At 52.5% G+C, this 11,513-nt stretch overlaps 6 protein-coding genes across 6 annotated transcripts; 2 read left to right on the forward strand and 4 right to left on the reverse strand.

Moving 5' to 3' along the window:
* Positions 1-3: 3 nt before the first annotated feature.
* Positions 4-2,922, reverse strand: PC9H_011077 (uncharacterized protein; the record flags this gene model as incomplete). Its single annotated transcript, XM_036780562.1, has 6 exons — positions 4-1,139; positions 1,187-1,314; positions 1,362-1,421; positions 1,472-1,761; positions 1,821-1,938; positions 2,447-2,922. 6 exons carry the CDS (start codon positions 2,920-2,922, stop codon positions 4-6), a joined length of 2,208 nt encoding a protein of 735 aa, XP_036627945.1.
* A 1,428-nt stretch (positions 2,923-4,350) lies between these two features.
* Positions 4,351-5,344, forward strand: PC9H_011078 (uncharacterized protein; the record flags this gene model as incomplete). Its single annotated transcript, XM_036780563.1, has 4 exons — positions 4,351-4,366; positions 4,416-4,521; positions 4,569-4,685; positions 4,732-5,344. The coding sequence occupies 4 exons, from the start codon at positions 4,351-4,353 to the stop codon at positions 5,342-5,344; spliced, it is 852 nt and encodes a 283-aa protein (XP_036627946.1).
* Positions 5,345-5,756: 412 nt separating this feature from the next.
* On the forward strand, positions 5,757-6,879 carry PC9H_011079 (uncharacterized protein; the record flags this gene model as incomplete). Its single annotated transcript, XM_036780564.1, has 8 exons — positions 5,757-5,783; positions 5,837-5,889; positions 5,948-5,959; positions 6,016-6,094; positions 6,155-6,284; positions 6,335-6,406; positions 6,457-6,638; positions 6,691-6,879. The coding sequence occupies 8 exons, from the start codon at positions 5,757-5,759 to the stop codon at positions 6,877-6,879; spliced, it is 744 nt and encodes a 247-aa protein (XP_036627947.1).
* Positions 6,880-6,992: 113 nt separating this feature from the next.
* On the reverse strand, positions 6,993-8,298 carry PC9H_011080 (uncharacterized protein; the record flags this gene model as incomplete). The annotated part of the gene is made up of 3 exons (XM_036780565.1): positions 6,993-7,553; positions 7,607-8,124; positions 8,187-8,298. The coding sequence occupies 3 exons, from the start codon at positions 8,296-8,298 to the stop codon at positions 6,993-6,995; spliced, it is 1,191 nt and encodes a 396-aa protein (XP_036627948.1).
* A 437-nt stretch (positions 8,299-8,735) lies between these two features.
* On the reverse strand, positions 8,736-9,341 carry PC9H_011081 (uncharacterized protein; the record flags this gene model as incomplete). The annotated part of the gene is made up of 1 exon (XM_036780566.1): positions 8,736-9,341. The coding sequence occupies one exon, from the start codon at positions 9,339-9,341 to the stop codon at positions 8,736-8,738; it is 606 nt and encodes a 201-aa protein (XP_036627949.1).
* A 787-nt stretch (positions 9,342-10,128) lies between these two features.
* PC9H_011082 (uncharacterized protein) lies at positions 10,129-11,225 on the reverse strand (the record flags this gene model as incomplete). The annotated part of the gene is made up of 3 exons (XM_036780567.1): positions 10,129-10,706; positions 10,762-10,935; positions 11,099-11,225. 3 exons carry the CDS (start codon positions 11,223-11,225, stop codon positions 10,129-10,131), a joined length of 879 nt encoding a protein of 292 aa, XP_036627950.1.
* Between the last annotated feature and the right edge of the window lie 288 nt (positions 11,226-11,513).

Genomic DNA, 11,513 nt, shown 5'->3' on the forward strand with positions numbered 1-11,513 from the left:
TCATCATTTTCTGAGTAACTTCTCATGCAGCTGGGCACCCTTGAGTTTTGCTTGAAGATATTCAAGTCGAGCCTCGTAGCGGGCGGCAACCTCTTCGCGTCGTCGCTTGATCTCGTCCATTTCGTCAGTCACCGACGGAACATCGTCTTCGGGGAGGGTATCCAGAGTTAGGAAGCTGGAGTTGTCGGCAGTGAGACTGGTAGGAGAATGACTCGAGTTGCTACCGCCACTAGGTACTCCAAGGTACCCGGACACTGGGAGCTTTCCGGGGAGCGGAGGGAGAGGCGGGATTTCTTCAAGGGCTCGTCTCGAGTTCTTGTGACGGATAGAACTTTCTGCAATGGAGGAAGGACCCGTTCCCGTTCGTGTTGTCGATCGAGTTCTCCAACTTGCAGCGGAACGAGCAAGGGACGGCGAGGTAGACAGACCCGAGCGTATTGATACAGCGTCAGTATCTAACACTCTCCTCCGCAAGCTCTCGCCACGATCGACAGTCCGAAGACTAGCGCTCGAAGAGCCTGTCTCGCCGAAAATATCTCTGGTAGGTGCGCCTAGAGCACGCGATGTGCCCCGCCTTTGATTCTGCGTGAGCACCCTCAGCTCGAGACTATTGAACGAGTCCATCAGCCGCCTCTTCTCCGACTCCACGGCCAGAATCTCCTTGCGGATATCCTGGGAAGTCGTTAAGTTAGCTTCATCAAAGATGTTCGTTACCCCAACGCCCACTACTGGGGAAGGGGGGGTTTCTGTTTGCCCTATGCGCAGAGAAAAGGCGGATGGCGGTGCAGCCATGCGTCTCACACTCGTCGTAGAGCGTGATACGCCCATCTTATCATTATGGCTTCGGTCTGTGCGTCGCGAGGTGATTGATACGGCGTCGCCTGCGTCGGTGCCCACCGACGACTGGCTTGTCTTTCGTGTAAGGAGCCTGTGGAATGTGTTCGATATGTTGGACTGTGCCGAATAGACACTAGAAACGTCGCTGTGGTCTTTCGAGTTGGACCGAGGTCGCGAGTCGGTGATTCGGCTGAAGAAGCTACCCATGCCGGAGGACACAGACCCTTTGGACCGTATTGACGGACTTCGGGTGGTGTCAACATGAAATTGGGAGGTGGGACGAGAGGGTGTGGTGATAGATGCTGAGAAATGGAGTCAGAATAGCTCGGACGGCCACTTGAGGACTCACATCTACTGGTCGTCCCCGTTCCAGCCCTTCGTCGTGAAGTTGGAACGATGGCAGCCTCTGTCGGGACAGTAGAACCAGATGCAAATCGCTGGAACAAATCTTGACGCAGCAGCCGGTACTCCTCGTCACTGTGGCACCTTAATCGTCGGCCGAAATATATTGATTGCTGACTCACTTGAGTAGACCGTCTGAGTTGGCTTTCGCCAACTCGTCAAGCCGCTGCGCCAATGTCACCCTGCGGTTGGGGAGTGAGCTTAGGACCGAAGAAATGAGATGCAAGCGTACGTGACAGCATCCGTCTTATGGGGCGATTCTGTCGGTATGATCTTCGGTGTCCGGAGTGTGGTGGAGGGAAGGGGGGCGCGTGGCGACTGACTAGTGATATCAATTTGGTACACCGTCGCTGGCCGTGCGGTACTGGTACTACCAGTGTTCTCGTATGTCGTGGCCGGTCTGTTTGCATGTTTGGCAGTCGTGGGCCGACGAGTGAGCGGTGACAACGCCTGGGCTGGAGACGGTGCCGTCGAGAAAGACGCATCGGGTTCTTCGCGTTCCTTTGTTTTGGATTTACCATACTACAGAATAGAGATTAGGTTGTGGCAGGCCATCAATTGCATGTGAACTAAGAACATACGAAACGTGAGCGGATGACCTGAACGACTTTTGACTTGTCTTCGGGAGATGTGGTAAGGTCGTCCTTCCGTGACGAGAAGAATCCCATATCATGCCGTTCGATTCCAGGATATGGCCGACTTGAAAGACTCTCAATGGAAACTTTGAAAAGGGCATCAAAATGGGTGAGAATTGCAGATCAGAACGCGAAGGTCAAGTTTGTTCTTCTCACGGTCAATATTTTATTGACCGCTCCGCCAACCTACTACGCGGCCACGGGTAGTTTTGGACACGTTGAGATACGTGAATTGAGCTCTAGGTCTTTAGCTGGTCTTGTAACTCATACGTCGGCGTGTAATATACTTCTATATACGTATGTGATTTCCGCTGCGAGGGCGAGCATAAATATGATTAGAACGATAAGCTTGGAGAAGCGACTATTGGCCATTGGGCGATATTATAACTGTGTCACAGCGGGTCATAGCTAGATTTTGTTATATTTCATCCACTGTCGGACGAGGCAACCAAACATTCAAAGTTGCCAAGTGTCTTGTCGACTTGTAGACCACGACCTCAAGCTTGTGCAAGTAGATAGTTGATAAATTGACCATACCAACTATGTACTAGAGACCTCTATCATCCAACTACCGAGCGGCGGGGGCTTCCTCGGGAGCATCAGCGGGAGCAGCCCCATCGCCAGTACTGTTGGCGATAGCAGCACAGCCTTTGTTAACCGCATGTGTGGCGAGTGTTTTGGCTCCCTTCTTGATAGCGTCCCACAGGCCGTCGGAGCTATCCTCAATCTGGTGCTCAGCCACATATTCTGCGAACATCTCTTCAGCCACAGCGTCGACGGCCGCGTCAACGTCGATGCCATCAACGCCTCTGGCGCCCAGCTTGGCCTTGACGTGGTCGCAAACATGACTAGCGACTGCGCCGGCGAAGGCCTTGGCATGAGGAGCAGCCGCGGTGACGGCAGCTTTGCCGACAGCTTTGCCGGCAGCTTTAAATTGCTCCTTAATGCCGTCATCCTCAGCGCGGGCAACTACGTTCGATGAATCCCCATCGAAAGGACGGGCGAGTGCGAAAGCAGCGAGAGCGATGGCGATGAAGGCAGGACGCATGGTCGACTCTGAACAAAATAAATCGGTCACAGTCTCATTAGCAAAGAGGAGAAAAACCAACGAGGAATAGCAGGGGTTTGACGGCCTAAAAAGCGAGATAGTCAGAAGCGGTCGCCGTTAGTAGATGAACGCTACTCACTGTAGAAGCTGACAGAGGTTGCTGAAGATCACAAACCGTTTGCAAAGGGCTTTTATATGAGCGTGTACAGGCTTGCAGCCACTGCCTAGACTGCACGGGAGCGGGGGCAATTCATGGAGAGTTGACATCTTGCACATTGCTGTCTCCGTCAACCCAAGTCTCCTCCATCGAGTCTATTGTTGGCTAGTGACTAATGATGTCTGAACGAGCCTGAAGCTACTGCTGGAATCTTCCCAGTGATACCACGGCATCCTTGCTGTACGTGGACTACAAGGGTCAAAGTAAGCTTGGTGCTGCCAACAATGATCACAAAAATTCCGCTACTTCGGGCCAATCTACTTGCTGAATGTCACCAATCACCATTCTATTTGTCGCCTGTAGACATAGCGGAGAGTAGCATGCTCTGCGTTCCTGGTCTATGGATGAATTCAGGCGGTTGTCGTCACTGAGGATTGAACATGAAGGCTTACATCCGTGTCCTCTCTGGTTCAGCAATCCTGGACCTCCGCGTCCGTGATTTGTCATTGTCTCCTCTCAGTCAGTGCCGTTCAGACATGTCTATTCGACGCTCCTTCAGCTTGGCTTCCGATTCATGTCAAAACGAAGGGTGTTTTACCAGATTTCGCGGGAGCATTCAGTTTTGCTTGATGATTGAATGTCAAGTTCTTTGGTATGTGTGCCGGCCTGGACGCTCACCATCGATTCTTTGTGCGCATATGATCTTGAACGGCGACGCCCTTGCCGACACGAGCTAGTTTGTCGGATTCCCTCGCTCACCGTCTCGCGACCGTGGAGTTGTCTACGAGTTGCTCGCAAACGCCCATGCTACAATATGAAAGCCGCCCGTGGATGGGGTTTTCATCCTGCCTCAACAAAGAGCACTCGAGTGGACATACTGGTTCCCGTCCTGGCATTGTATGCGTGATAATCCCGATGAAGGCAGCCTTCGAGGTATAAAGAAATCCTCACGCACCTAGTTGTCCATTTTGGCCAACTTTGCTCAAGCCTCGAGACTCAACGTGTCCACGCATCTGGCTCAGACTTGAGGTGGATAGCGATTTGTGTTCAAGTCTGAAACCAAATTTACTCGCTCGCACTTCGTAGGTACCGGCCCGGGGCACCGCTTGGGTACCACCCATATCTATGGAGTTGCTTATGTCATCACAATTGCCCTTTCTGAATTTCCCACGATCATAGTCACTTTCGACTCTGCGAGTACGGTGCTGTAACTTTCGTCTTGACTCTCACAAACTCTCTCACATCCCTCGTCGTCTTCGAACTCTACAACTATGTCTGAACGCAAAGGTGACTTATGATTGATCTCAAAAAATGTATCCCCACTGAATTCCACTAGTCCTTAACAAATACTTCCCCCCGGATTTCGATCCTGATCTCATTCCTCGGCGGAAGCAACCCAAGAATTCGCAACAGGTTGTCCGTCTCATGGCCCCGTTTTCTATGTACGTGCATCGGCCCCTGCTACTGACCTTCACTTAATGTCCAACAGGCGATGTAACACATGCGGCGAATACATATATAAGGGCAAGAAATTCAATGCTCGCAAAGAGACGGTGGAGGGCGAGGACTACTATGGTATCAAAATCTTCAGGTTCTACATCAAATGGTAAGTCTTATGTCGATCCGAGTCTCGTCACTAACGCGCCGCATAGCACCCTATGCTCCGCCGAGATCACTTTCAAGACGGATCCCAAGAACACCGACTATTCCGCCGAGCACGGTGCGTCTCGCAACTTCGAGCCGTGGAGAGAGGAAGCGGCCGTAGAAGAGGAGGACCGACTGGCCAAACTCGAGGAAGAAGAGAACAACCCCATGAAAGCACTCGAAAACCGCACTGTCGACTCGAAACGCGAGATGGACATTCTCGATGCGCTGCAGGATATCAGAGCCAGGAATGCGAGGAATGAGCGCGTGGGGCACACGGTGGATCTGACGGCGAGGATAGCCGAAGGAGAGATCGAGGACGAGGAGGATTTAGAGAGGAAGCGGCTGGAGGACGAGGACGAGAAGTTGGTGAGACAGGTGTTCAAAAAAGTTACGATGCCTGCGGTGCTTGGAGAATCCGCTCCTGTGGATGAGTCCGTTCCAATCCCCCAGGTGATTACCGTCAAGCGCAAGGCCGACGACATCGAACCGTCGCTGCAGAGCCTACTCCCCGACTCTGCAAAGGAGCTGATAGCAAAAGCGACGCTCGCTCCTCAGCCACCGAAAAAGAAAAAGCCTAATTCACTTGGGATCAAGTTGGTTAAGAAGGCGAAGACCTGACGGTCCTGCTGTAAGATCTACCTCACTCTGTGCTTTCGTATTTTTAGTGTATATTAATGAGATGTAACCGGGGAGTGCTACAGCAGCGATCATTGGGAAGACAATGGTGTATTTCACTATGGAATTCCGTTCGCCAGGAGATCACCGCCACATTAGGCCAGCCCCAGCGACTATTCTCGACCGTCCATTCAAGGACTCAAGTACCCAGGCCTCAGTACTCAGAGTGCCACGGCCCAGTTTCCAGTTATGCAGTGTTCAGCTGCGATCTTTCCTATGGCAGTGCGGGGCTCACCGAAGCCAGACTATCACATGCTACCCATCTCATGATGTCATCTAGGTCCACTCAAGATGCTACTTAAGCCTGAAGCGCAAGGGAACGAAAGGAACTTTCCCTTTACCCTCTTCCGCCATCATGTCCACCACAACTTACTCAGTACATGTAAGTGAATCCCGCGACTGGAGCGATGAGCCGATAACCCACCCGCTGTGAAGGTTAGCAACATCGCCCCGACCACGGGCGAATCTCAGCTTCACGACTTCTTCACGTACGTCGGTCAACTTTGATCATCTATTGCTCGGGAGATCGAACCGTTCATTTTGCAGGTTTTGTGGAAAGTGAGCCGGTTTCGGATGACATTGATTGACTGGATAACCAATGGCTACTTCTCCAGGATCCAGTCCATCGATTACAAGGAAAAGACAGCAACAATATATTTCGAGAAGTCTTCCGCAGCGAAGACTGCGCTCATGGTGAGTTAGCCTTGAAAGTATCGCTAGTCTATATCCAATCGACCGTGCCCTGCGCCGCAGTTGAATGGTGGAACATTGGACGGTAGCCGCCTTGAGGTGACGTCAGATGTGGACCACCAGGATGAGCCTCATCACGACGAGCCCCGATCGGGTGTGCCAATTGACCAGTCCGATAAGCCACGCGCCGGAAGTGCGTACACGACCTCATCTCTTTGCCATGATCGTACTTAGTTTCTGTAGTCGCGGCCGAATACCTTGCCAAGGGTTACCAACTCTCCGACAACATCCTTCACCGTGCCATTGACATCGATAGTACGTTTACATTCTTCTTTGCCTTCGTCTACGCTAACGTCTTCGCGAAGACAAACAAGGCATCTCGAAACGCTTCCTGGACTATTTCCACTCTTTGGACACAAACCTAGGACAGCGCGCGCTTGGACCTGATCAAACGATTAGCGGGAAGGTGCAGACCTCTTTGGAAGCTGCTACCCAGCAAGCCAGAGCTGTGGACGAGCAGAAAGGGTTCTCGAAGATGGCTTCCGACGTACGCTCCCTACTCCCCTTGCCAATTGTACCTAGCTAACGCGTCGAGTCAGTATTACGCGAAGGCACTAGCGACACCGTTGGGCCAGCGTATCAAGAGCTTCTATACCTCCACTGCTAAGGAAGTTCAAGACATTCATGAAGAGGCTTTGCGTATAAAGGCCCAGTCTGCCTCACATGAGACACCCGCCGCTCAGCCTGAGCCTACTCCTGCTGCGGAGGCGTCAAAACCCGCGGCATGAAATGGGTAACTTGTTTGTTGTTTAAAGTTTTTTGTATAACTTGTACGCAGCACGAGGAGGAATAAGATCGTATACATGAATTACAATGATCACATTTCGAGTCCTACGACCCCTCATTCGTAAGGAGGCAAGTAGCCATCTAATCTGGAGCCCGCCGCTGAAGGGTCAGGCGCGTACAGAGGCTCTGACGAAGTGTAACCATTCATTACAGCCCGCAAAATCGTTCCTTGCCACACCCTGAACCATTCACCTTCCCTAACGCCCGAGAAAAGACCACCGACACCGGACTGTGTATAATCGGGCTTGGCTTTAGCATCAGGATCGGGACCACCTGGGGGTTGAGGACCATTGTCGCCGTTGCCATTGCCATTACCGTTGTTGTCGTGTGGGACCCATCGTTTCAGGGCATACGCACCTCCGTAGACCTGCCACCGACCGCCGCCCAGTGGGTGATACCGTTTGAAGACCCATATGAAAGGGTATATAAGGGTGGCCCAAAGAAGGCCTTTTACCCACCACTTCGAGAGAATTCGAGAGAGGGTGTTATCCGGACGTATGTTGACTTTGGATCCATGAGTTTCGATCGAGACGGTGAGTTTGCCCGAGTAGGGAGAGGTGCGGATGGTATTTCGGATGGCTTTATTGAGTTCTTCGATGTTCCAGCCGTACAGGACCTTGCAGAAACTCCATTGTCAGAACGCAACTGAGAGAACAGGACGATGCTCACCTTTTCATACACAAACTCCTTTAGAAGTTTCGGGCTCTCACAATACTCGTCGGCCCACTGCCTCAACGACTTGGAAGACCTGAGTAGCCTGCGGGGATCATCGACAGCCTGAGCCATCTCCGACGTAGCTTCGCCCAGCGACACCCAAGGCGCTATCCCCCTCGCACGTTGCACAGCAACCCATTCTTCATACGTCTTGTTCTCTTGCGAAGTGCTCACCCTTTTCCCGCCAGAACGCCCTTGAACCTCCCGCACCATAGCGCCCCGAAACGCAGGATCTGCGTCCGCTACCGACCAATGGACGACAAGCGCAGGGTCGATGTGCTGCCCAATATCAATGTAGAAATCGAAATCGGTGATCGTTTCTGTGTGGTGCTCGCGTCTGCTCTCGGTCTTGCCGTCAGAGTGTTCGTAGTTTACCCATCGGTAGTGGGTTTCGGAATGTGTGCCCTTGCAGTGGACCAGATAGGAGGGAGGGGTCAGAGCGTTCGAGAGTAGGAAGCGATATAATGCCTCTCCTATGCACGGGGAACATGTCAGCAAGGATCCAAATGGTTCGAGTACGAAGCGGTGAGCCTACCGTCAGAATTGAGGTGTGGATCGTGTGAGACGATGTCCCCGTCCCCAACGGTGAAATATTCCGCCTCGTAGGGGGTGAACGCGGGAGGCAGTTCTTCGTCACTGTGACCCATAGCGTTCTGGAACGTCCCTTCCCTGTGATCGTTCATGGTTTCCGCTTGCGGGTGTTGAGTACGATGGCAAGCCTGTGGTCCTCCTTGTTCGTCAAAAGCGCCCATCAAGGAGGTGCTGTCATGATATACGTGGAAGATGTCGACTTATATAGGGAGACATGGGGCATGATTGCAGTAGACCGGAAACCTGGTGACAGACGGATGGTGGACACTGGTAGACTTTTGGGCGCTAGAAGACCAGAGCAGTCGGACGCACTGGAGAAAACAAGAGAGCCCCACGATTTTGACAATTACATAGATGAAAAGACTTTGGATGTAAGTCAACTCAATCAGAGCAAACAGGAGTACAGTACTAATACAATACTACTTACACATACCGAGTCCAACATTGGCCAAGCCGGGACCAAGCCCAGCAACCATATGTGTTGCACCCAATACTAGATAGCAGCACCCGCGCCTGCACCGACACCCGCTCCTGCACCGAGACCTAGATCCAAACCGAGACCGAGACCAAGACCTGCACCGACACCCGCAGCCACACCAGTGACAGGGCGGTGGCGTACCACACCAGTGACGCCAGTACCGACACCGAGGCCAGCACCAAGACCAAGACCAAGACCTGCACCGACACCCGCACCCGCACCGACACCAAGATCTGCACCCGTGGCCGCAGCGACGATAGGTCGGGCGCGTACGGCGGTAGCAAGACGGGTACCTGCGCCTACACGGCCCCCAGCATCGAGTCCAAGTCCAAGTCCTGCGCCGACCCTTGTGCCTGCACCGATACCTGCACCGACGCCAAGTCCTGCGCCAACACTCGTACCGGTACCAACTCGTGTATCAGCGCCGACACCAACATCTGTCGCAGCGACAGCGACAGCAGGGCGCGCACGGACGCCAACTGCTGTGCCCGCGTCTACACCAGCAGTAGCATCAAGTGCAGCGGCTGCACCAACGCCAGCGTCAGTGTCAGCCGGTACTGGTGATGCATTCGCGTAGATTGCCAGAAGAACAATGCTGACGAGCGCCTTGGAGATTATCATGGTTCTGCAAAGTGGGATTGCTTCAGCCGACGTACCACATCTCTGTAAGATGAATAACGTACGAACGGGAAGTTAGTAGTTTTGTTATGTCCCGTGCACTGTGCGCAGGAAGATTCCGGCGTGCCCTGTAGATTGTAGAGTTGAAGTGAGCGGCGCATGGCGCACAGATAGTTGGAACAGGACTCACGGTTGCTTTGCTACCGAATGTAGAGTCGCTCTATTTTTTCAGCTGCCCGCTCCATTCTTTAAGAGCTCCACAGGAAGTTCTTTACGGCAAGCTTCAGTGCAAGTGGTCTGTCGGATACATGAGCTATTATACCCCGATTTCGGATTCCTCTTCAGAAGCGACGGTCGTGGGCTGTCTTCTATGTCAATCCCGGGTGCCCAAGGCAAGAATAGTTTAGTAAAGCCAAGCCTTAGATGCTACCTCCAGACCTAACGTGTGTAAAAATACAATGATATAGCGGCGAGCGCTATTCTGGGAGGATTAGGCTGGGCGAGGCGGTTTCTCGATCAATGTCGAATACATACCTTGGAAGCGACGTCGACTAGGCTGTCTCAGCTTGGAAAGAGCAATCGGGGTGTCACTGTCAGTGAGCGGAAGCCGCGGAAATGGTCAAATGGGCGCTACAGCATGGTTCAGCAGACGCTGGCTGGTTCACATCGTTAATCTCATCTACTTAACTTATCTAAATACCTAAACCGGTATCACCTCGAACGAGAATAATAATACAGTTCAACAGTTGTGGTATGAAACAGGATGAAATATAGACATATGTAACGAATCCTAACAGAACAAATTCAACGAGAATACTAACACCAGAACGATGTACAGGCACTGTGACCCATGCAACATTAGTATGGCGCCGTTTGACTCCTCCGGACCGGGGGGTGCAGTGACCGAGGAAGCGCCGGCTGCCCCTGGTGAATTAGCTAAACCACTCGCAGGAGAGCCTGGGCCACCTGGCGTACTAGGCAGAGGAGAAGGAGGCGGAGTGGGCTGTACATTTCGTCCCGGCGGACCAAGGGGTGCAGCGACCGAGGAAGCGGGACCTGGGCCAACTACCCCTGGTGAATTAGCTGAACCACTCGCAGGAGAGCCTGGGCCACCTGGCGTACTAGGCAGAGGCGAAGGAGGTGGAGTGGGTTGCACATTTCGTCCCGGAACATCGTCCACCGTCACTGTGAACAACGGGACGACTCTTCCGGAGAATGGCAAAGTTATCTGTGCTCCGTCATCGAAGAGGTGGGACACGCAGGCACCGACACCTCTGTTGAAATCGCACACTACGTGCTGCGCAAAGGGTTGTCCAGGTTGAGGCGCTTCTGTGACCACGCTCCCTTCACTGTTGGCTACAACAGTTGCTACAGCGAGGCATTGACATTAGCGGTGTGCCGCTTGCAAAGAGTCATGACGTACCATGAATTGTCACAGGCGCACTGGGAAAGAAAGTGCTGACACCGTTGTTGATGGCGTTGAAGCCACCGGTAAAGATTTCTCTGGCAACATCGTACGTAGTAGCGCCGTTTCGTCCAACACCGAGAGGACTGACGGCAACGATGGACGGGCGCTCCTGGTTTCCGTTGTCCACGCCTAGAACAGTGAAGGTTGCCGCAGAAGCTGAGGTTTGAATGCATCAGTTACAATGCAGACCCATCGAGAATTGGTATGATCTACCGCGCAGTGCCAGGAAAAGTGAAGGGATTATCAATTGCAACATGCCGTACAACAGCTGAGAAATGAAAATGAGAAAAACCTGAATGAATGAAGAGCAGTGGGAGCAGTGAAGCGAGTTGGTTCCGTTTCCCGGGTTTATATTGTGCTCTCGGATCCAACGAAGCAGTTGTTCCAATGCCACCCATATTCTTACCAACAAATTTCATGGTGCTACAGCGTAATGAATTTCCACCACTACCAGTATGTGGATCAGGCTTTTTTGATGCTTTACCTTGACATATAACATTGATAAGCCCGTGTTGCCCACCGGGATGATGAGAAGCGGAGGAAACTTACTATATATCGCCTTCCGTGAATATAGGCAACTCAGGGAGTGGGATTTCAAGTTTCCTCGAGAACGTGGAGGATGAATACCACTGTGTTCCCATCACACATTAGGGCTCTTCCAGACCTTCTCAATACCCTTCTTTTGAATGATTAAGTTGGGCGCTCAG

This window comes from Pleurotus ostreatus (assembly GCF_014466165.1).
Source record: "Pleurotus ostreatus strain PC9 chromosome Unknown scaffold_8, whole genome shotgun sequence".
NCBI lineage: Eukaryota > Fungi > Basidiomycota > Agaricomycetes > Agaricales > Pleurotaceae > Pleurotus > Pleurotus ostreatus.